Consider the following 27706-nt stretch of genomic DNA (forward strand, 5'->3'; position numbering starts at 1 on the left):
ATAATAATGATGTCACTCAGTATCCCAGTACAGATCCATATAACCGAAATTTGAAGTATGATGTGTGTGACACGCATGTCCATATCAGAAAAAAACATCATCCGCACAGAGTCTAGCACAGATATGCGTTGTCTCAAGTTACCATACCTGATTAGCTCGACGAGTTGACAAGAACGAAAAAATCGAAATAATGTGGTAAGAATGATGAAAAAACTGAATATTGAAAATATGGTTTGAAAAGATAGATGGAAAGGTATGTCATGAAAGGTTACTAGTATTCAACGTTAAGAGGAAAATACTCAATATTGTGAACGGTTTTGAGTCATCTCACTCAAAGTCCATCCTAAAGAAGGTAGTAGGACAATGGTTGAGATCTACAACATAATAATTGATTTGTATTAATTGTTCGGATTTTCCCCATTGATGTTTAGGACTGCAATTGATCAGTCTCGTTTGGCATATGTACATCCTGTCAGGATTAATAATGCCATTAAGTCACAAGCACTTTTCTTTAAAAAAAAAACAGATGTGGATAAAAACGAACGGTACATAACTCGAAACCCGTGGTGAATATCAACTCTAGGATGCAGATATATCCAGTTGACAAATCACAATTAGGACGAAATGTGCACTCTCGACTCCAGTATAACATTATAATTTTAAAAAATGATTGTTTTAGCTATAAAACTATCAATTCACTTGGTTTTGTCTTACTTGTATCTTCCCATTGTTATTTAGGACTGCAATTGATCAGTCTCTTGTTGGCATATGTGCATCCCATGCGGATTGCCTCGATATAGCCTTAAGTCACAAGCATTTTAAGCAAAGATGGATAGTGGCTAGCAGTCGAATCAAGTTTAACACGCGTTTCGTCCTATTTGGGACTCATTAACTGGATGTGCCTGCATCCCACAGTTGATGTTCACTCCGGAACTTGAACCCAGTACCGCTTGCTTCAAACGCCATCACGTTATCCACTTAGCTACTGAGTCCTGATAGCCACCTGCTTGTGGGATGTAGGTACATTCAAGTGACGAGTCCCAAATAGGACGAAACGTGCATCCTGGATTGCACTACTAACCACTATCTATTTTTGCTTAGATATAAAACTATCGGCCTAAAAATATCAAACAAATGAATTCTCTCTACTATGAAACAAAATAAAATACAGATAATCATATCGTGCATTTTATTTTCCGTGAGAAATAGTGAAAATATATCAGGAAAGAAACTTTTTTTAAAAAAAAAAGAACAAGTTAACCAACAATAAATCAAAAAAAAAAAGAAAAACTATGTATATCCTAAATCAATTAAGATCAGAAATTATTATTTACCCAACAATCTATTAATCTACATACTAATATCAGAGAAAATTGTCTCTAAACACGGTACCAACTATGAATTGGTCGCATCTTCATTCGTTTATCATTAAAACCTATACAGACACATAGATACAGATACATCTATCCATACAATATATCTCTATCAGAATGAATGTGTATTAGTATGCAATGGTTATAATAAATGAGAGTGATAGATATTTAATATATAAATTTTTAGATGTAATTGGTATAAATGACAACTAGTTGAGTCATAACAAAATTTAACCGAGAAGGTATGAATATCGATTTACAAAATCTTCTGAAATGATTGTATGTCTAGTGGTTAAGCACTCCTAAACTACAAATTATTCATAAACTATGCCCGCCCCGCTGAAATATCTAACATCTTTAAAGTAACACCACTTTTCATAGCTTCGAACCGGCATAGTGATAAGCAGTGAGCAATAAATGATGAATAATAAACTTCGTTTAAGTAAGACTCAACTCAAGCAGTTAAATCCAATCGGATAAAAAAAGTCGACGGTTCTATTCAATTTGACGATTCGTTCGGAATTTCGATATGACTAGAAAACTACGGATTCTGATAAAGTCCAATTACCCATTCTAATATGTCATCAATATTCCAAGGTCATGTAAGTAGTATCTAATCCATAGTGTTCTGTCGTACGACTGTTTTACTGAGGAACAATAAAAAATCTTTTCCGAAGGCTTATCTTCATTTTTAAGCTACAAATATCCTTGAAATGTCGTTTTATATATAAACTCATCTGATATTTAGTATCTGTATGCATAACAATATTCCCATCTAATCTATGTTATTCTCAGTACAGACTACAATAATGTGACATTTTACATAACTTATCGGATAGATTACTTCACGGCAACCTGTTCTAACCAATGTGAGTACTTCTTAATAGCTTTATATATATATATATATATATATATATATATATATATATATATATATATATATATATATATATATATATATAGTAATGTATGTCAAGTAGCCAAAATCAAACTGTATTTTAGTGTATTTACACACAAATTATAGTATCTATTATATGCTTTGTTTAAATAACTTATTCAATTGCCAAACAATAGATTTTGTCTCACTAGGACACCATCTATCTGTCTACTGCTTATTATCTACGAACGTATGTCTGTAATATTAATGAGAAATTCTATTGAAATCGCTTCTCTTATTCACCATATATTATCATTGTTTTATTTACATTGAACTAAATCAGTTCATAATAAAACAAACCCATACAAAATAGATATGAATTTAAACAAAATTCATTGTTCAATAGATCAAGCTATTTGATTTGCAAGAAAGACAATACTGTGTAGAAAATAAAAGAAAATGGAGTCTTCAACTCTAAAGTGTAGACGATAATAATAATATAGGGAGTGATTATGTTGATAATGATGACGATGATCATGTTTAGTGCACATAGACGGCGCTAAAAAACAGTAAGGATCCAGTACAAATAATAGTCAATGGTCTTGAGTGCTGTTAGAAGTATGAGGGCGGTTATCACTACCCGGTTGCCCACACCATGGAAGGGTTCTTATGGAGGTACCTGAAAACACAATTAGATTAAGGGTGGTTTTGGTGACCTGAGAGCATGACTGCAGTGCCTAACGGACAACTGATTGACGTCGGTCACATACGACCTTTTTGCAGGTAATCCTAGTGTTAGCTCCGTAGTTGATGAGACCCTACCGACAGAGACGGATATCCGTGGGATAAGGTGGTGCGCATTTTTAGGGTCAACCTTTTCCAACCCCGCCCCCTCCTTGTGGGAAGGCAGCATCGGTGTTGTGCTGGTTGTCTGTAGGAAACATCTTACTGCTGTCACACCTCTGTACAGTCAGGAGTACGACTTCGCCCTTGGAACTTTGGTTTGCTGCTTTTAGTCTTACCGCTCTTCAACCGACCTACCTGGCATGGTAGGACCTTGAGGAATGATTGTTTCAGCCAGTATAGCTCGACTGGTTCAACACGATAGGCAAGCCCGACCATCACGTCAAGGTAACAACAACAGTCAGGAGTACAAATAATAATTAATTAATCAGCCAACTAATCGTAATACATTACACTTATTGAATTATAGAAATTAGTAATAATATTAATTAATTGTAAACTAATGAATAAAACAGATAAAATATAATGTAAAGAGAAAGTGAATTGAGCCATGATAATAGTAATACACTTTTGAGAATGGATTTGTCCACAATTAGATTGAAAATAGAAAAAAGATAGCCTATTATCTCAAGAAATATATACATATCTGTTGAATTATATATGTAACAAATTGCTACTACTTTTGTGGTGTATGATGCTAGTTATATCAACAGACATAAGTAGTATGCAACACTAATCGAAAACCTAGTAGCAGAAAGCTAAGAAGATCAAGTTGAAAAGAATATAACAGGAAATAGAAAGGAGTTGGGTAAGACAATAATTTATGAACGAACCAATAAGATTTAAAATGGCAAGTTTTAGATTTTGGCGCTAGATTCATCTACTCATTTGGTTAAATACCATTTCAGCACTATAGCTGATGTCAGTTAGTGATAAAAGCATTGAATATAATTTGTAACTCTAACGTTCAACTGCAAATCCTGATCCTAGCTCCTCGCACTAATTTATAACCCTGTGGTATGTGCTACTTATATCGACATAAGTAGTAAATGACGTTAGTTAGGAACAGAATGTCTGGCAGCAGAGAGACAAGAGGATCGAACAGTAAAGAATGAGAACAGAATGCAATTTGTATGAAAATGCAAGAACAATGAAATCTGAGTTACTATGAGACAATTGATGGACATTTTGCAAATTAAGCATTTACTATATGATTGTTAGATTTCATTAACAAGTTCTGTAATTTCCTGTCAAATACATTCGATTGTCCCCATTGGTGTTCTTGTTCACTACAATCCTGATAAGCAGATATACGTCTTCAAGGTCATTTCAATGTTGCTTAAAGGTCGTCCATAAACTGAAGTTTCATCAGGAGTCTTTAATTGGAAGAACCATATAGAACGTGAAGGACTAATGATATAAATTACCAAATGACGTGTTCAGTGTCCGGTTCGCAATTTTGTATTAAAAAATAAATTGGTTGCCCCCACCTGAGTTCTCGTTCATTAGACTATTATTATTATTATTATTATTATTATTATTATTATCATTATTATCATTATCATCATTATTATCATTATTATTATTATTATTATTATTATTATTATTATTATTAAAAACTGGATTCAGGAGATTATAGACATGAAATATTAATAACAATACTAACAATAAGTAAAACTATTGTAAATTTTACCTAGACTTGCGTATAATAAACAAAAAGTTACAAACAATACGATGACTCCTCGATGAAAGAACAGAAGTGAAAGACGTCTACCCTAGAGAAAAAACACTCCAAAACCTAATGCATAAATATGTATCAACAACTGAATTCATGAGACTAGTAAAAAAGTGAATTTTATCTAATGAAAATTCTTCGTCTTGTGTTTAGTTAATTATTTTAGAAAAGAACATCCTGATTGATTTGTCACTACTTAATGATTAATCAAGTGTAAATATCTCAATCCAACCAGAGATCAGTAGTGATCCAAGTAGCTCAATGGTAATGACTATGAAGCTTGGTGACCTGGATTCCCTGAAGATCACAGATATACGCCTTGCTGATAAATGTTGACAACTGAAAATAAACATGTGCTTAAGGTCTTTCAAACTCCGCCTGGAGTCCCTCCGGGGGCTACAGCCGGTCCTAAGCCCGGGTAAAGGAGGAGGGATGGGCATGGGGTTAGCGACCCCGTCCCGTAGAAAACTGACTCGCTAAAAAAACGCTGACCAGGAAATTAAGGTCTTCCAACAACAACAACAACAACCTCTAACTGTTTAACATGAGAACTCATTTCACCGAATATAATCAGTTAGCTGATTAAAAAAGACCAAAACCTGGATAACCACGACAACAAAATATTTATGCAGGAGAAGAAATATTTATAGTTCTCTGTTTTATATCAACTATGATGCTGTTTTTTCCTTTAAAAAAACAAAACAAAAATACTACACAGCACAAATACAGTACAACTATTCCCAGTTGAGGATAAAAATGAATTTAAAAGTGTTCAGGAGAACATAACTTTCCAAAAAAAATAAACGATGAATAAACTGTTAGACTGTTACATAATTTTTATAATATTTTACTTAACAATAAGAAAAAATACGGAGTCTATAAATTTATGGTATGTAATATATGCGGACGTAAAGGCGAGGATTGGTAAAGCAAGAACAGCATTCCAACAAGTGAAGAACATATGGAACTCAAAACAACTTACAACTAATATCAAAGTCACAACCTTCAATACCAACGTCAACACAGTTCTACTGTATGGAGCTGAAACGTCGAGAACTACTACAACTATCATCAAGAAGGTACAAGTATTTATCAACAATTGTCTACGCAAGATACTCAACATCCATTGGCCACATACCATCAACAACAGTCTTCTGTAAGAGAGAACAAACCAACTTCCAGATGAAGAGGAAATTAGGAAAAGACGATGGAAATGGATAGGACATACATTATCCAAATCATCAAACTGCATCACGAGGCAAGCCCTAACAACTTAGAATCGTGAAAGGAAGCGGAAAAGAGGAAGGCCAAAGAACACATTACATCGGGAAATAGGAGATATGAAAAGGATGAATAACAACTGGAAAGAGCTGGAAAGGATTTCTCAGGACAGGGTCGTATGGAGAATGCTGGTGAGCGGCTTATGCTCCTCCACGAAGAGTAACAGGCGTAAGTAAGTAAGTAAGTAATGTAATATTTAGTGAACATTAAATGGAAACTGAACATATATGGAAGATCCTAGTAATTGTTTCTGGATGTTGAACCAATAAGGAAGTAAGAGGTAGTGTGATAAATCAATCGATGAGACTTGAAATTTCACCAACTAGGATAACCATATCACGTGTCATCCATGCCAAGCCATCCCTTACTTAGATGTGTAATACTAGCTAGCCTAACAGTATGAGTTTGAACATATAGAAACGTGTTATCAATCCATGAAATCATTCACTGTTGAATTGGGCTGAGTTGGCAGATATAAACTATCTGGATGAGGTTCGTATACTAACAGCATCCAGTAGTTGAGATCTTTGGGTAACATGACTCATCAGTGGTGTGTTTACTGCTTATTTTCCTCTAAATACTGAGTTTCACTACTATTTCATAAATGTCTTATCACCTCTTTTTGACCCATATTCTTTTTATTCAGTCTTTCCCATTATGATTAGAATATCGACTATTCCGACTTCTTTATAATTCGTCTAGTTACTTTAATCTATTTGTACTGATTTAGTACAGCAAACTTGGGCTGATGTGTGTTAATGCTAGGCTCTAAGTGGATTATGTCATACTGACTCCCTCAGCTGTTCAGAAGTCCTGTCTTTGAAAATCTATACAAGTGGAGGATGCAAAAATCAGTCCTATGGGTAAATAAAGTCAGTTAGTCAGCTACAACGTAGAACCAGCAAATATATGCATCGGTTCAAGCTGCCACACCTCATTAGAACAACAACATCAACACCAAATTCACATAGTTGATCATTTCAATGATAGTAATGTAACAAATAAAGAAAGAATTAGTTCGGAGAAAGAAACATATAAAGAAATTTCAATCTCATAGTTTAAGACAATGTATACAACTACACAATTGTGATCGATTCTCCACAATGTCAAACACAGTCTACAACCACTCCTTACGATAGTCACACACACACCAACCAACGAATCTGCATCTACCAACATGCATCACACTAGAAGTTAGTCACCTCAAGCACTGATGCCACGTTTTGGTTTGGCCGACATTAACTTTCATCCAACCAACCCCTACACTAGTCAGCATTGTGCGTCGTGGTAATCGGAGTTCAGGCATACGTAACACGTGGCCCAACCATCTCAATCGATGAAAATTCACAACCTCATCAACTGATTTACCATCATTCCCTAATACCCTGCGTCTAACCTAACGATTACTTACCCGGTGATCCCAGCAGATGCCAGCAATATTTTTAAAGCATCTGTGGTCAAATACTAAGAGCTTGCGATAATCTTCTACTCTTAATGGCCAAGTTTCACAGCCGTAAAGTACAACAGAACGAATTGCCGTGTAGTATACTCTTCCCTTAATTGATAGACGGATATCTCGCCTTTGCCATAGGTGAAGTAAGTTGGCAAAATCCAAACGAGCACTTCGAATCCGTGTCGAGACTTCGTCAGACACCAACACATTAGGGCTGATCAGACTTCCAAGATAAGTGGAGTTGTCAACGCGTTCGACTACTTCACTCCCTATCCGTAGTTCAGGTGTTGATCTCAACCAGCTATAAACGTTTTACAAATCTTACTGCCAATTAGGTTAATAACTTTCACATATCTATACATGCATTTATATATTCTGACTAAAAATATAAGTAATAAAGAGATGATAAATAATAGATTTTGACATTTTGTTTATTATGTGAAAAAGAACCATTATAAACAGAGATATTTGTATAATATAATAATAAATGATTGGTCTATGAAACAAGAAACACAATATTTTATGAATGCTTATTCGATTGAATCATGGTGTCAATGATCAATTCCACAACAGTCTTTTAATGTATTAAATCTAGGGTCTGCAAGATTATGTTAGGTGACTGATGCTATTCAGCAGGAAACGTGTGATATATATTCTTCTCAACTTAACCGACTAAAGTTCACAATCTCAACAGCCACCTCAGTCAATTGATTTCAACATTTACAACCGGGTATTTATCTTCATTTGGTGGTCACTTGTTTATTTAACCATAAACGAGGGATTCATCGAAGAAATTCATAGTCAAATACTACCCACCTACTTATGTTCCCAATCTTCAAAATAGTAGTATGTTTTATAGTCATAAGGCAATTTAGAATGAACGAGGTGCTTTCGGCCTTTGATAGTCACAACAAGTAATGAAGACTGCAGCCAAGACAAAACAGTTTCATGCTTGTTCTCTAATTCTGATCAATAATAATAATGATAATAATAATGATAACGATAATAATAATGATGGGACCAATTTAGTTCTACAAACTCTATAATTACTATTACCTCATAATTTACTTAACCTTTAATAGGTGGGTTGGGAACCAGTTTCCATAACTCAAAGACAATAAAAGTAAATATGAAAAAGATATCTAGAATTAATAGTTTATGAGATTAAAAATTATGAAATTGAAACAAAGCACACACATACGCATATAATAGATTTCTCATGTTATTTAGAATGGTTTCCACTGTAATGAAATAGGAAACTCGAACAATAGTGAGAGAAAGAAGGGAAGAAAGAAAGAAAGAAAGAAAGAAAGAGGGAACATAGGGATAGCAGAATATCATAAGTATATGTATGATGTATCAATCCATCTGCATAGTAAACAAAGCGACTCAAGAGGAAGAAAAATGGGGATGTTATGAGAGAGATCATCAAGAGATTAATTGAAACTGTGTTATCTTTGTTGTATATATGTTTATGCATATATGTGTGTGTGTGTATTTTTTTGTCATTTATCTCGGAAAAAAGTGGGGAAGCAACCTAACTAGAAATACGTTCCAATTTTTTTTTAAAAAAATAATGATGGTGATAATAATAATTATGGTTTTTTATGCTAAACAGAAATCAAAATAAAAGAGAACATTTAATTCCCTTTTGGTTTTATAGAATAAAAACAGATCTATACAATAACAATAACAACAACGTATCGATGAGATAGATCTAAAGCTAGAGAAAAAGCATGTTGTTGTGTTTAACTTGGAACATCATATATGTTGTTGTGGGTGGAGGATAATATTTGATCAAACTGAAATTTCGGACATACATATGTATATCCATTCTGATTCATTTGATGTAGTAGTGATGATAATAATCATTATAATTTATTTATTTATTTATTGAAATACATAAACATTGGTAGAAGGAAGCACCAAATGTATATATATACGCCATACTTTCTTATTCGTATGAGGGCTGGGATAGTGTTCTCTTAGGATCCTGGAGTCCATGTGTACCATTATTTTGGAATCAGGATTTTCCAACTCCCCTAGGTGGATCCTCTATATCCACTAACCCTGTTAAAGAGTCGGATATTCACTTTTCGTCCTCTTAGATTCATACAGAACACCCCCACTTCAAGAAGGAATTGAGTAGAAATCCCCTGAGAGTGTTTATATACATGTGGCTATGTGAGAGCATTTGTACGGAGAGAGCGAACTCTTCACACTCTCGTCCGTACAGGGACATTCGGAGACCAGCTAATTATGTAGTTACTTATCTGTCTGAAACCAAAGCAAGGATATCTGAGCTCAAACATATAACCCAATAAAGCTAAGAAATTCAATGACAAGACACTAATCGTTCTCTAAAACTAAGTCAAAACAGTTATCCTATATTGATTGATTTCCATCAATTCAGCATTTATCTATCTTCGATAATAATTTGAATTATCTAGCTGTTGATATGCAATGTTTGAATTTTGTTTAATTTTAATTAATATACCAGCATCGTGTGAGGATTGGCTGAATATATACTCAGTTAGCACTCAATGAATAAAATGTTGGAGTTCGAATTGAAAGGTACTAGGCTCTACTCTTAATATGAACACCAACACAGGAATGCAGGTACACCCACAGGTGATAAGTTCTAAACAGGGCGAAACAAACATGGTGAGTTCAAATGCTAGCCACACATCCCATGCTATAATAAGGCGGTTTGCTTGAATATTTCGGTTACCTGTTCCTTCTATCTATATATTTCAACAAGTTATGTGTTTTCTAGTCTATTTTAATACATCATTATGCCTATTAATCGCATAACCTATTCAGGTGCATTTTTGAGAAGTTTACGATATTTCGCTGTACAACTTACAAAAGAGACCAATCAGAGACATCGTGGTTGTTGGCAATATGTAACGAAAAGAATATAAATTATTCAGATACCGATTCCTGAACTGCTAACATCTAACTAGCGACCATTCAAGATTTATCATCAGGACCAACCAAGAAGTAAGAAAAGGAAACTTGCTGAAATACTTTATGCTGAGAATTCTATATTGTACCAAAAATAGTAATATTGAATAAAGCCACTAATAATAATAATAATTAATGGTAATAATAATGATAAAGGTGATGATCATGTGTATTAGTATTATTTCCAAATTCCCCGCTGCTTCAAAATATCAATCAATAATTGTCAATCCAACATTATCATTAAATCCGTTTGAACATTGAAATGGAAATTACCAATACTGACAACAGTAATACTAAATAAACTATGCTAATTTTCAATCATTCACACATAGACTACTTAAAAGGCTTTTTTGAAGAAAAAAAAGTTCCGGAATACATTTCAACGAACGAAAAGATGAGAGTAGAAGAAAAGTGGAATGCTGTGAACAATTATTTGACATCTTCTTATAGGGATGTGTATCTATGTGCGTTTATGTAAATAAATAAGCTAAATACAAATCATTACGGTTTGTCTTGTTATACCAACAGTAAATGATTGAATGGAGTAATAGATAGAGTAAGTACGAGATACTTAGAATTAAATCAAATACAACCAATGAGTTCAATATTTATTATATTATAAGTGAACTAATGTACTCAAGTTGATAACTGTTATGCAATCAAGGGAATTAGAAAAGAGTTAACTGAATTCGGACTGGCTACCCAACCTTTCAGTATAAATTTATTAGTGATAAATTGTAAGAAAATAACATTTTATGACGATATCCAATAATCAAAGTACAAATTAGTGTACTTATAGTTGAATGATACTATTGAGTTGACTAAAGTGAAGTGGACTACTCTAAGAGGTTCAAGTGTATAACTCATAACAGTATTTTCACTAGTAAACTATAAAGGTTATATATAAAGATAACTAGAATAAAACTAATATACTTGTCTTTAGACTTAAAACTTGGTGTCTGTTCGAGCTTGATGCTTTTATAGACAAATTGTTTTCTTATTTAACAATAACGTTAATTTTGAATTCTCTTAGGGATGCATAATATCTTTATTGAGTTCAGTGAGTTACGTGATACTTTGTCTTATTCATTTGGTTACGAAAAATTCTCTTAGTCGGTATTTTTCTTATGTATCGAAATTATACGTTAACTTAGAATAGTGGATCATACCACTGTGGTTCTGTACTCGTTAGTTACACTGTACGCACATCGTCTTTGCGCAGTCGGAATTGGAATTCATGCCAGCAGAAGATTGAAATGAAGAGAACAGGAAGGAAGTCGGAGAACGATCGAGATAAAAACAGAATTAGGGGGATAATAGAGTATGTAAGGGACAACACAAAGACGATGTGCAAACAGTATGTTTAATGTACGATTTTAATATTTTGGTAAACAACAGTGTAATTTTGCATTAATCAATAAATTGGTTTCCCCTACCTAAATTTTTGTCCACAACACAACATTTATTCCAAACGACTTCAGTAATCTTGCAACTTCTGATATTTCTTCTATATTTGGTAGGGTGATCTATTTGTTGGTTTTCATATATGATTTTGTTTCTGCCAACGAGTTTGACTTACATTTTTTTATGAGATTTCCTGGATAGCTATTCTTTTAGAAAAATAGTCACTATACATTTTCTTCATTTTTCCGTGTTCTGAATACGCTGTAGTGTTGTGGAATTCCTCTCAGAGAACAAAGCTCTGTAATCTTTAGTACTATGTTAAGCCCTCATGGATCGTTCTAACTTCCAGATAAACAAATTTATTTATTCATCGTTAGTCACATTTTGACCTTGTGAATTATTCGCTTATTCAGTCAGTCAGTCAGCTACAATGTGGGACCAGGCACATATATGCATCGGTCCAAGTTGCCATACCTCATTAACACAACAAGATGAACACTGGATTCATAAAAGTAGTTAATTCAGAGGTGGTAATATATAAAAGAAATATTGCAATAAGGATATAGTACAGGAAGAAAGAATTAGTTCGTAGAATGAAAGATATGAAGCGATTTTAATCTCATAGTTTAAGGGAAGACAGGGAGTGTATACACTGATGCCATTGTGATCGATTCTGAGCTATGTCACCAAGAGTCTCCAACCATTGGTTACGATAGTCACGCGGACCCCAACCAAGTAGTCTGAATCTCCCAACCTGGCTCAGACTAGAAGTTAGTGACTTCAAGAAACGATGCCACGTTTTGGTTTGACCGCCCCTAACTTTCTTCCAACCATCTCCAGCACCTCTAACAGCACTATCCGCTTATTAACCATGACTCTTTTTATATAATCGTATATGTGTTCCCCATACTCCATTTATCACATGGCTTCAGCTTATTTTTGTCTGGCTATAAATATTGAGTCATGCTATACCAAATAGAGTTGACACTTGCCTTCTCCGGTCTGTTTCTCCGTTTCGTTTCTCTGATTCTCTTTCGTGATCAATGAGTATATGAAATATACGTACTCGAAATTCATTTTCGTATTTGACTTATTCCGTTATTAACTAACGCAAGCTAAGTCGATAATTATATATTAGGGTAGGTGAGGTATATATTTCGTTAATATCATCATTCGATCAAATCGGAGTCAGATCAGCGGGTCACAAAAACATTGCCAATGTAGATAATTTCATAATGAATCAGCTGTGCAACTTCCTCCCCTTAGCGTTTCATCTTCAGATAGTATCAAAAAAAATGCAGGGAAAAAAACAGATTGGGAAAAATCTCAACTTCTTATCACCCATATATCACCTACTAGAATAACAGTTCAAAATGAATCATGGTTAAAAAAGACAGATAAACGATTGTGAAAATACACTACTAATACTGACTCTAGACACAATTATTTATTCAGATACTTGATTAAATGATTATTTAAGAAAAAAAACCTCCTCCTCCTCCCCCCCCAAAAAAAGATGTTTAATTGTATGAGGCTATGAAATCGTATACTTGCATGAATGTCACTGAGTACTGGTGGCGTCGATAAACAACAGGAAATCATATATATCAGTAGTTTGCTTCGAAAGCAATAAAAAAAAGAGAAAAACAACTCTAATTGATATAAAATGTCTCATCCTCTCTACAAGATATGAGAGAAAAATTATACATATTACAAACAGTAGCGTTACTCTGGTCTATTTCTTTTTTCTAAACTTGACACAATAATTGTGTGAAAAATAATGTTCTCAGTTTTCACAAACTACAAGGTAATCCCTTTCTGTACAGATTGATAGCTTAGTAGTCACAAAACAATTTCAACTACCAGTCATCAAGTTTAAGGTTCGAACTCCACTCCTAACCTATTACACGTCAATGTTTAAAGTGTTCAAAGAGAATACATAACGAATCATAGTACTAATCCAAATCAACTATAAATAATATATAACAATGAAAAGAAAACACAAATTCTTATGGTTATTAAGAATAATATACTTAACTCGTCACAACTCTTTGTGAAAGAATGAATAACAATCATAAGTATCATTAATAATGAACAAAACAGAGATGAAAAGAATATATATATCGTTTAAACTAAAAAAAAATAAGTAATTCAATTGTCAATGTTTCTAATGCCATAACAACAACATAGTGTTTTAAACAATAGATATAAAATTCTATAAAGAGTTATTGTGTAGTCTCTTCGTGAAAAAACAACTCATGACACATTATTGATGCACACTACGCATAGAATGACATAATTCTGAACAAATATCATACTGAGTGTGTATACTTCATAACAAATGAGCAAAGTATGCTGGACCAATTCATGTACATATATCAATCATTTGTATTCCACATGAATAATAATAATAATAATATTATTATTATTATTATTATTATTATTATTATTATTATTATTATTATTATTATTATTATTATTCTATGTACTTTGGAGTTATTACTCTATCATCGCAGTAGGGGGGAGGGTTTGAAAAGTTTCGTGTTTCTACCAATGACATTCAACAATCTTCAAAACCTTATACTATTACCATGTGCACACTAAGGATTAGCTTCGAGAGGAAATTCCCGCAGTTCTAGTGAGAAGCTGTAACCATTGGAGTTCAACCGTGTCGGGTGTCGGGCAGTTATTCATCAAAGACAATGGAAGATAATAGCATAATATATTGGTTTGTTCCAAGTTAGACATTAACACAACTTGATTTCACAGCTCAGTGGTCTAGAGCCTAACAGTTCGCGCGCAAAACCGAAGGTCCTGTGTTCGATTCTCGTATTCAAGGATATCATTAACAGTCTCTTAACAATTGAAAATAACTTTAATATTTATTCACTATAATGTCCAATACAGTTGGACTGGAAAAAAAAAGTGCTTGAGAAATCCACAATCTAAGGTGAGAATCACTTAGAATAGAGTAACTTAACCAAGAAATGTGAGTAATAACTGCTTATTGTGATGATTGATGAAGTTCGTTGAGACCTCTAAATATACAATTTTATTTCAAACGATCATTGGTAAGGTTAATAGACCTTGAAATATTTAATAATAAACATTGTAATTCATAACTGAGTATTAAGTGCTTTATTTATATCGCGTTAACAGTTGTTGTTCAGACAGATTAGACTAATTACGAGTAATTGTCAATCAAAACTTATCTATTTAGTGTATATAGAGATAGCTATCTATCTCTATACACTATTTATATACACAAATATAACAATAATTAAACACATCCGACTGAATAAAAACAGTTGGTGTAATAATTCTCATTTGTTTGTTTTGTGATAACATAATTATCAATTATGGTCCAAGATAAATTTTATTCTTGGAGATAAATTTAGTTATATGAACTGAAATATTAAGGGAAGAACTGATGAAAATAAATGAGGCAGTAGATAGCTAATGTTTCATTCTAAGTTGAGACCTATTAGCACTATACATCCATCATACACAAATGTACTGTGGTTGAACCCAGAACCTTCAATTCTTGGGGGCCAGTGGTTTACATTTAAACCGTTGTGAATTTGAACACAATGATCCACCTCTTGAAATTCAATCTACGTGTGATATGTGGGATGTTAATCACCTAGCAGCATCAGTGAGTAATTATTACCTCCAATATGTTGAAAGTGACTTATAAATAAACGGATAGTTACACAAAAAATGTCAGCTACTTTAGTTAATTACTTGGTATTATTGCGGAGTGTGCTACTTATATTGATGTAAGTAGTATATTATGCGAGTCAGGAACGTAATGTCTGACAGCAGACGATGAGGGGAAGATCAAGAAAAGAAGAGCGAAAACACAATGGAATTTGTTAGAAAACGCATGAGCAATGGAATGGGACACAATGGATTGGTGTTCGCAACAAAAACAGTCCAGTTTGATATGATGCATTAATATTTTGCAAATTGACGATTTACTATATGGTATTCAGATTTTATAGAAATCGTCTGTAATTTTCGTGCTAAATACACTCGATTTTCCGCACCCGTGTTCTTGTTCACTACATTATGACCAGGAGGAAAAACAAATCATTGATTTTTTTTAGTGGCCTTATATCTGACTCCAATTAGATCGGTTAATGTTACTGAAGAGGTTATCGATGGCCTCAACAATATGGTGTCCCTTCATATAACTCCAGTTAGATCGTATGATGATTTTTACTGAAATATACATCTCGGCTACCCTCGTATATAATCATCGCATTAGTGAATAATGGGATTAAATAAATCATACGAGAATGAAGTTTGAACACGTAAATTTCGTACAATCGTTGATACAAACAGACGATGATAAAAACGGAGTTAAGAAAACAAAGAGAAGAAAGCGAAACGAAATGAAATGATGCTCAATAGAGAAGTCGAGTGAGCCAACTCGATTTGATCAAGCGTGACTCAATATTTATGTTCAGACAAGAAGTTATAGGCACATCGTGGATAGGGTAAGTAATTCACACATATACAATCATATAAAAACAGTCAGGGTTAATAAGTAAATAAGTGACAGGGTCAAAACGTGACTTCAGGAGAATGAATAAATTGGTCAGTCCAGAAGCTAGAAGAGCTTATGTGGGCTTCACAGAGTACTATCTGCTACAATTTTATAAGAACAATTAGTCCCATAAGAATATGCCTACTAATGAGTAGTTTACGTATTCTATGTGCATTCGCTAACAAATAAATCGTTAGTATAACACGTACAGCAGTTCATTGTTCTGCGCACGTACATACACACACACATGTATACAAATACATTTACATTTACACAATTCAAAGTTAAATGAAACATATATAAAATAGAAAAGAAAGCATGGAAAATTTACAGCTTCCCTGTCTAGTTCATTGTGTCTCATGAAAAAGAAAAAGAAATCAAAGCAAAGCATACATGATTTACGTGTACAATATTATATTACTATGACTATTGAAGGGAAATAGATTTATGTTGATAGTATAACTATGGTTGCTTCCGTTTTGGGTTTATACAATAATATATTAATATCATTATGACTTATTTTACTATTATTGTTATTACATTGAATCTATTTTATCTCTCGATTTGATTTGATTAAGCTTACACTAATTATTATTTAGTAAAGATTGAAATAATTCTAATGGGAATGGAATCTATTGCAAATTTGATAGAGCAGTGAACAAGAAATACAACACTTTGAAAATAAGTCCTAGAGACGGAACCCAGAAAGAAGGCAGCGATGCTGAGGTAAACATGGTATAAAACAATTTAATACATGTAGTAACCAAGTATGACCTTGAGAATACATGTAATAATAATTAATCAATGAAAATAACAAATGCCATGAGGGAAATGTTAACATGTAATTTGTTGAATAGGTACTTGGTCCCAGTATAGAGATTCTTAAGTAGTGCACGCTAGTGACCTACTTCAAAATATTCCCGAAGTTGTAGTGAAAAGTCCTGATCGGTCGGGCTTAAACACATCGGAAGTAAAATAGTAGTCAATAATGGCGTTTGACAAACATCATACTATATCGTAAACTGATTAGATTTGAAACTTCAACATTGGTGGCTTATCTATTGTTTCGAATAGTTAGGCATTCACTACTAGATCTGAAGATCCTGGGTTTAATCCCTGACTGAGTTGTGAGTACATACTGCTAGGAAGAGCTGTTCAGCTGTCCCTGGTTTTCAAAGCTATCTTCAACTGCGGTCAACTTGTTACCAATAGAGTTAATTAACCATAATCTACAAACAGTAGAAGATACTATGGTAACAATTAATGAATTAAAATACTATGACACAAAAACATAAGCATTTACAAACTAAATTCATCAGTTTCAAGTCACAAATATTACATTTTCTTGGCAGATTTCCCCCTGTCCAGTTGGGTCTACAGAGTTGAATAACTCAACAAATTTTCAGTTGTATCAAACAAACAATTGATGCGCTCAACATCACTATCATCGACTTTGTACACAAACTTCAAAATCTATAAGACAGGGAACATTACTCAGTCAGTCAGTTACAACGTAGGACCAGGCACATATATGTATCGACTCAAGCTGCCACACACCATTAGCACAACAACATCAACACCGAATTCACAGAAGTGGTCAATTCAATAATAGTAATGTATAAAATAAAGATTGCATATAAAGATATAGTACAGAAAGAAAGATATAAAGAAATTTTAATCCTAAACTTTAAGAGAATGTATACACCTACGCCATTGTGATCGATTCTGAGCTATGTCACCAAGAGTCTCCAACCATTGGTTACGATAGTCACACGGACCCCAACCAAGTAGTCTGCATCTACCAACGTGGCTCACACTAGAAGTTAGTCACTTCAAGCACAGATGCCACGTTTTGGTTTGGCCGACATTAACTTTCTTCCATCCATCCCCTACACTAGTCAGCATTGCGTATCGTAGTAATCGGAGTTCAGGCACACTCAACACGTGGCCCAACCATCTCAGTCGATCAAAATTCACAACCTCATCAACTGATTTACCACCATTCCCTAATACCCAACGTCTAACCTCACGATTACTTACCCGGTGATCTCAGCAGATACGAGCAATATTTCTAAAGTATCCGTGGTCAAATACTAAGAGCTTACGAGTATCTTCTACTCTTAATGGAACATTACTCAGACTCAAACTTAGTAAAATTCCTTCATAGAACTCAAATCAAATATATTTGAAATTTTCTATGTAGAAAAAAAAATTAAGAAAAACGCCATTAAAACGAACTATGATGACTATAAACCAATATTTTCTCCGGACATCAACCAAATCAGTAAATTGAGTTGAGAGAGAGAAAAAGAAAGAAAGACAAATACAATTATTTCATCTAACATATGAATGTAAACAAATGCTGTATACAAACAATATTTTTGAAGAAAAAGAAGAAACAGAAGAAAATCTGTGCTCTTTCTTTTCACACTGATTACTTTTCTACCAATTGACTATTTATTCGTGAAACATACACCGAGAGAGAAAAAAAACTGACAATAATGATGATGATAATAATAATAATAATATAAAATAGGTGTTAGAAACACCTTGACAACAAGTCATAGACAAACATGTTAACACCTGGCTACAAAATTTACTTATATGTGTTTTCACAGTATGAAATACGTCGTCTTATGAATAATAACTGTTTATTGACTAAATTGGAATAAAATAAATTTAATGATGAATAGATAGTTTAATACGTCAAGACTTCATGATATCATTGTTACTGTGTGTATGGGTAAACTGAAACAAATTTCGACATGAAATTGTTTGAATAAAAAAAAAGTAATCAATCGATAGAAAACCCGCTTTGATCTGAATTTCATGTTAGTTAGCACTTGTCAAATAAGGTGTATATTATAATCTACAAAAGATTATTGATTATTTCTAATGCAGCATGTAACCCTAGTTTCACAATTAAGGATATCCAATTACCATTATTCTATCATTGATGAACAAGGAGGATCGGATGCAGACGTAAAAGCGAGGATTGGTAAAGCAAGAACAACATTTCAACAATTGAACAACATATGGAACTCAAAATAATTGTCTGTCAACCAATATCACAATCAGAATACTTAATGCGAACGTCAACGCAGTTCTACTGTATGGAGCTGAAACGTCGAGAACTACTACAACTATCATCAAGAAGGTACAAGTATTTATAAACAATTGTCTACGCAAGATACTCAACATCCATTGGCCGGATACAATCAGCAACAGCCTTCTGTAAGAGAGAACAAACCAACTTCCAGATGAAGAGGAAATTAGGAAAACACGATGGAAATGAATAGAACATACATTACGCAAATCATCAAACTGCATCACGAGGCAAGCCCTAACTTAGAATCGTGAAGGGAGCGGAAAAGAGGAAGGTCAAAGAATACATTACGTCGGGAAATAGAAGGAGATATGAAAAAGATGAATAACAACTGGAAAGAGCTGGAAAGGATATTTTAAAAATCATGAAGCTTTCTAATCACTACTAAAAACACTAATACTGAAAAAGGAAATGAATGAAGAAAAAAACAACTCACATTTCCATCACCACGTCCAGCTGTAAATATAACACTAATAATGACTAAATGTGAAAATTCTGCTTGAATCCATTCACGTAAACCATCCTCTACATGTGTATTTGGACACCATGCATAACCACTTGTATGTTCATTACTTCCATAAACTTCTGTTAACCTAGAAGAGGAAGAAAATGAATGGAAAAAAATAGAGAGAAATGGACTAAAAAGCGAGAAACTGAAGTGAATATTGAAACAATAAAAAGATTTGAAATAAGTCTGTATATGCATAGACTTAAATAATAAGTTAAATTTCATTACAACCTAAGGAGGAAATGTAGTCTTACACAGTTGTATTGGAGAGTTGAAGGTGTTTTACACCATGATTCTAGTTACCAGTGAAAGTTAAGCAGTCATAATCAGCGTAGAGTTCAGTAAAAATATGCGTTAGTCCAAAGTCATATACCGAATTAGTACAGAGACAAAACCAACAAGATGACAAGGTATTCATGAAAAAACGTTAGAACTCAAGATCTAGAATAAGATAAATAATGAATATATCTGTGTCATTGTGAGTAATTCTGACCCAGTGAAAGTGTAAGGTAAGCCGAATATTTAATTCTATTTATTCATTATGCAATAAACACTACCTTTCGTAAAACTCTTATGTTTTACGATGATGCGACCTAGTTAGAAGCAGTTTGCTCGAAAGCCTAGTTAACGTGAGTTTCACACTGTTCGGAATTCACTGCATCAAGATGCTACCTACAACCTTCAGGGAACTGATATTCACTGTAAGATTTCAATATACATGAATTGCATTACATTTACAAAACCTTACCACCGCCAAGGTATTCGAGTTTCTGATTAACAATTTATGAATATAGTGTAATAAAATAAGTCCTATTGAACGAATAATAATCAATTTTAAAAATAATATTTACTACTTAAATAAAGGACAATGATCTACTAATAAGTCCATGAACTTTACAATCAATCAATTCATTGAAGTTTCTATTTGTGATGTTTTCTTCTGTAAGCGAGATTGAAAAAAAAACCCATCGGAATTCTGGATAACTGAAACCGTAAAAGAATTACAGAATTTCTAGAAGTATAGTATTCAGATTAAATGGGAATCAATAAATATATTAATATAGATCCGATCTATCAATCTTTACGAAGCAACTTAGTCAACCACATGGTCAGATAGTGAACATGCAAAGATGAACAACTGAAAATAGCAAAGCCTACGAAAACAACCAATCATAAACAAAACTACCAGAAAAAGAACGGATTAAGACTGGTGGAATAAGTAAGCAACTAACTTCTACATTAAGTAGACACTGATGATGTTGTTCAGAACACGATATTGAAAACTCTGAAAATAAAAAAACCCAGGCCCCCAAATGCCCTGGTACGGCCGAGAGCGGGGAGTCCGCTCTCCATCTTGAAACGCTCTCACATGGCCACGTGTTTATAGCCTCTGCCAGGGAAGTCCTACTCATTGCCTTCTCGCACCACGGGTGTTGTTTGCGAAATTAAGAGGACGAAATGCGAATGCCGGCGCTTTAACCACGCCGGTGGACATGGAGAGTCCACCTAGGGAAGTTGGAAAACCCTGATTCCAAACCGACGGTGCACATGGGCTCCAGTATCCTAAGGGAACAAATGGCGAATGAACCAATCGTTGGTCACCGGCCTCCATGGGACTGCATCTCCTTACGATGTTCCACTGCCTTGTGGATCAGACATTCAGGTCGAAGGCTCGGAGAGTGGCTCCCTAAGAAAACCACCTGCTTCAGTTTGGGCACCCGGGCAGTATCACAGCTCTCACACAAATCAAATGATATTTGTATGGCGCATATGTATTTGGTGCCTCATTGTACCAATAACTACGTGTTCAAATAAAAAATAAAATCAAAACAATCCATCTAGGCTACAAATTTTTTTCTTTATTCCAAAATGTTTAGCGTCCTTAAAGATAAAAGTAGTAATAAAGTGAAATCTTTTAATAAGGGTAACACATATTATATCCTATATTATAAAAAAGAGAATTTATGATGATAAGATCAATGCAACATGAAAGTATCCGAAGATGTAAACAATGTAAACAAATATACATGTAGATATATACATAATGAATACACAACAAGAGTATGCTACCATGATAACTAGGTATAAATACACTTAAATTATGAATATTTCCACTTATAACTATATGACCTGAACAAGGAAATATAATTAAAGGAATACTTTAATCTATTTTGTTATAGAAAATAATAATTATTAAATTAATTAAATAATTAATTAATTAATGATCAAAGAAAAATGATGACGTCACTAATGAATGAAGAATGAAGAAGAGAATAACCAAAGAAGAAACAAGACAAATCGAGGAGAATATTTGTTCCGTTCATTTCACTATTGAACTTAAATTATCAAAACAAAATAATAATTAAAAAAGAGAAGATCAAGGTCAAATCATGAACATTCACAATTATAAAACGTTTATGCTGTCCCTGGTAGCGCAAGAGGTGAACATATTACATAAATGATGCTGAACAGACGTTTATTATTATTATTATTATTATTATTATTATTATTATTATTATTATTATTATTTTCATTATCCATGAAGCTTTATTTATTTTATTTTAACACACAGATATTGGTACAAAGAGGCACCAAATACATGTACGCCACACAAATCTCATTCGATATGTGTGAGGGCTGTGATACTGCCCGGGTGCCCATGAAGCTTGCATAACAAAATACATGCAAAACCTTCAAGAAGATATCTATATTCTATAATAGATCGTTGTAGATGTGTTTGTAAGTGAATTACATCATCAAAATAAGGTTAAAAACAAAGGGAGCATAGAAAAAAAATAAACAGAAAAGAAAGTTTACGAAAAATCAAACAAAATATTTACATCAGTATATGGTTGTGGAGATTATTAAGTTACTGATTGAGATCATGAACCGATTAGTGTTAGACCACCATTGAAAACCTGGAAGCACTGGATGGCTGTTTCGTCCTATTGTGAGACTCCTCAAAAGTGCGCATCCACGATCTCGCTAGTGGGATTTGAACCCAGAGCCTTCAGTCTCGTGCGCGAACGCTTAACCTACCAAACTACTGAGCCGGCCGGCATCTAACGGTGTTAATGTCTAACCTCAACCAATCCACGAAATTGTGCGACCATCTTCCATTGTATTGAGGTAGATACCTGTCTCTACCTGACACGGAATAACTCCACTGGTCAAATTATAACTCTTGAAAAATACAAGTAGTTCACTTGTATCCAATAAGAACATTTTTTAGAATAAAACGACAGGCATCAATCAAAGTAGTAACTTTAAATAATTGTAAAGTTATCAATCACTATTTTGAAATGATACAAATAAACAATGTAGAAGTGTCAAGGCTTAAATTGTTTCATGTACTTTGTTTTCATAGTCAATATGTAATGTTTTCCATGCAAAAACTCATTGAATAGCAACTTTCTAGGATTTTTATGTATATCTTATTAATTTCAATAGTTGAGATTATAAGTCAATTGAAGCTAGACCAACATGGAAAACCTGGAAGAACTGGATGGCTGTTTCATCCATGATGGTCTAGCATATTGTCCTCATAAACTAGGACCAATTATTTGTGTACCCAGTAACCCATTTTCTGTGTGGATACTGTTACCCAATTGGTCTGCTGCGTGATCTTAGTCTTGTATGTATATAAATGAATGGATGAAATAAAATAACTATCTTGGACTAGTGATCATCAGTTCTGTGTTTTTCCTCTTCGTTCAGAGCTAATTAGTATTAGACTAACCGTCAAGCATAGAGTATCAATCATTCAAGACCTTGATGCCTATTTTTTAGTACTTAAGCTTATCTAAGAGTATTAATTAGTTGTAGAACATAAAATGTACAAACAATAGTTTTGCATTGGGAAATCATCTTACATCATATATTTCATTACTTCATATTATTATCAATTCAGTTACAAACGTTCAGCGAGAAATCAAGTCTTTTCACAATAAATGGAAACTAAAGTATCCCATTTATGTGATTACATAGTAAATATTTGATATCAATCTGATCGTGTCTGTAATCTGACATAGATTTTCTACAAATTTCTAGAACGTTATTATTATTAGGTTAAAGTGAATGAAACCACTTCAAATATCCAGATCCTATTCAAGTGTATATAACTGAGCGATAAATTATATTCAACTATTTTGAATTAAACATTTTCAGAAGGGGTTTTGTGGATATTATAGTAATTTTAAAATAAATGTAAATGTTTAATTTTACTAGTTGAGATCATGAGTCAATTGAAGCTAGACCACCATGGAAAAGATGATAGCACTAGACGGCCCTTTTGCCCTATTGTGGGAATCTTCAACAGAACTCAGGACCTACCGGTCCTGGGTTCGAAGCTCACGAGGCGGGATTGTGGATGTGCACTGCTGAGAAACGGCCGTCCAGTGCTTCCGGGTTTTCCATATTGATCTAGCTTCAATTGACTTATGATCTCAACTACTAAAATTAAACATTTACATTTATACATACAACATACGTTCTTAGTATACTTTGATTTTACTCAAGGTGAGTATTTTTCTCATAGATAATTAATTAATCAATTCTATTTATATATATCATAATTATTATTAAATATGACAGAATTGAGTTGATTAAAATCATTCCTCCTACCTACATGAATGTGTTGTGTCATTTTAATCTATTATTATTATTATTATTGGTAGTGTTGTTGCCTTCTAATAGTGATCATTTATGCATGAATAAACACATACAGGATAGAATATTGTCTCCCTTCTCTATATGATTAAAGTATCCGTATCATCGCTAACAAATTTCATCCATTGACAATAATAATAATAATAATAATAATAATAATAATAATAATAATAATAATAATAATAATAATAATAATAATATGAAATAGGGAAATAATTAACTGCCACAAGACATATATTTGAATATTAAGGGAATATAAATCACAATTACTGGCCAATACTAATTTTTATTAACTACTACTACTGCTACTGATACTATTACTATTCAACGAAGTAGGGATATAACTCTTTAACAACATACTTAACCTTCTTCAAAGGTAATTTGGAATAAATGAAAAACACTAGACGACAGATCAATAAATGTAACTAATTGATTAGTCAGAAGCGATAAATAGTGAAGGAAATTTCGGTGAGAATATAATTTGTGGACGAATCAATCAGATTTAGGATAACAGGTTTTGGAAGTTGGCGCGAAATTCACTCACCCATTCAACCACCACATAGCATTTTGACATTCCAGCTGATGTCAGTTTGTGATGAAAACCATAAATCTAAATCCTAACCCTTATCACCAACTGTCAAGTATTGTCTTTATTCTTCAAACTGCTTTATAACTTTCATTTAGCTCTATTAAGTAGGTAGACACTCTCAAGGTCACTTTGGAGTCGCTCAAAAGTCGTCTATAAATTATAGTCTCATCGAAATTTCTTCTCACATCTCAGATTCACTTACAAATACATAAAACCTGTTATCTTAACATGCTTTTCTTATAAACACACTACAGTAAATATTTACTATCAACTTCGTTAACATGATCGGATGATCTCTTTTTGGTATACAGTTAACCGGAGAACCATGTACCTGTTTATATTCGATAAGTTTGATGTTTGATTATATTTCTTTGAAAAAGCTTGGACCAGATTGCCGAGAGAAACATTGGTTCTACTTTAAATTCAGTCGCCGACGTTTTACAAATATATTTTTCTTTATTAATGTCTTACACTAACTCGCTGCCGGACTATTTCATTCAAATTTAGACGAAAGTTCTTATATAGATTAGTCGATAGTTTAACAAAAATTCCATCTACCAAAGAGTCATTAGACTAATCTGATCACTTTCTTCCGTATGTGAACATATTCAATGTCAATCATGGATTATTTCTTTGTTAGTGAATGACAGTGTAATTTGTGCAGAGATAGATTGTTGCGTAAATCAAAATGGTGCCCTTTTTCAAAGAAAATATTAACAAGTTTTGTGTTCAATTAAAAATTTAATGTTTCAAAGAGCAAACTACTCAATTCTTATTGATGATCAAGTTTCTTGTATTGATTTGTTTCGCTCTATTGAAGACCGATTAGACAATTAGTTTAAATATAACTAGAAGCAACTTTTTATTGAATGAGACAGAAGTATTAGAAAGTGAAACATAAAACAATAATTCCTGGTTTTCTATGCTACTTTATATATACGCAGTAACATCAATATATCCAAGAAGAGGCCAAGTTTAAAAGAGAAAAGAAGTAAAAATCCTAGATTGGCATCATGAATTGACTTAAGTTAGTGATCTGAAGATCAGTCGCTGACGCCAGATCTTTATGCCCCAAGTTCGAGTCTTGGAGAGATCGAGGATGTAAACTATTACGGACTATTTGGAAACCAGATCAAAAAAGCTATCCAGCGCCTCCTGGTTGTCACTGAATAATTAATTAAAGTGAGTCAACGAATTGGAACTTTTAGTCCAACAATCTTCATAATACATTGTAACAACAATTTCAGTTGCTGTGTTTCGGGCAATAATTAACCAGAAAAAATATTATTTTCTTACATTTCTAGATCAACAGTTGAAATTTATAGAGCCATGCTAAAATAGCAGGGTAGTAGATCAGTGACTTATTGGCTTTCAACTAATATATATCAAAGAATATGACTGTTTCGTTTATTTTCGTCTAGGCAGCCGCATAGTGTCCACTAGCCTTCTCATTCATTAAACAGTCTGGCTAAAAGTTAACTAAGTTGAAAATCAAATGTAGTACACACAAGCACACTTGCCAACAGAGTTAGTCAATATCTGAACTCTGTATCTCGATGGATAACTCATTGGGCTTTGAAGTAACTAGTACTGGGTTTGAGTCTCAGCACACGTGTATACATAGTGTATACTTATCACCACATTCAGACTCAAACTTAAAGCCTTAAGGTAACATATACACCGTGTGAATGATACCTTTAGGTCACTGTATTTGTCAAAATCTAACAATCGACATCACCTTCAATTAGTAAGTGACAACACAAACTGTGATCATCATCAATTGTCATCGGTGAGTTACTACCTTAAAAGAATTCAAATATTATGACTGTTCAATTGAACTTTAGGAAATTTATTATCAGTGGGTGGGTAGCTTTATGTGATTATTATCTAGATAAGCGGTTTCGTAGATATTCTGCAAACTCTTGAAAGTTATTTATTTAATTTGGTACAGAGGTTTGTACTTTCGGTGGCTTCATCATTCAAGGTTGAATTTGATATTTGAAATGTAAGTAAATTCCGAATAGAGTGAAAAGAGTGCCCTAGATTCACAATACAAATATACTATACTATAGATTAAAAAGTAACATCAAGATATGCACCCAGGATATATATATGTATATATAGTACGAAAAAACTTATCAAACGGAATGTTGAGTATCAACAAAAGGAAAACACAGATCCTTACGAGTAATAATTCCATGAACGTTAATCTTAAACCACATAATTTTGTTTTTATTCAGCCGTACATACATACAGACAGACAAATATCCAAATACAGATGCATACGTTGAAGGATTACCAATATCGTCTAAAATCACTGATATTAGAAACAACCATCAATAATTACAAGAAAAACTACAACCAATCTTTCCTGTACTTATATAAATGTATATACACGTAAGCTATTTCCTTTCGTCTGGTACACGAACATATGGAAATACAAAAAACG

At 33.3% G+C, this 27706-nt stretch overlaps 1 protein-coding gene across 1 annotated transcript in view; it reads right to left on the minus strand.

The window, feature by feature from the left end:
• The window catches only part of DDR2_1 (DNA damage responsive protein), a gene marked incomplete at its 3' end in the record, with an annotated part of 116867 nt that overhangs the window by 40330 nt on the left and 48831 nt on the right, over positions 1-27706 (minus strand). Inside the window, exon 3 of the mRNA XM_012938737.3 lies at positions 19929-20085. Within this exon, the coding sequence (XP_012794191.1) occupies positions 19929-20085 (157 nt within the window). The remainder of the gene's footprint in view (positions 1-19928; positions 20086-27706) is intronic.

Source organism: Schistosoma haematobium, chromosome 2 (genome assembly GCF_000699445.3).
Source record: "Schistosoma haematobium chromosome 2, whole genome shotgun sequence".
Taxonomy (NCBI): Eukaryota; Metazoa; Platyhelminthes; class Trematoda; order Strigeidida; family Schistosomatidae; genus Schistosoma; species Schistosoma haematobium.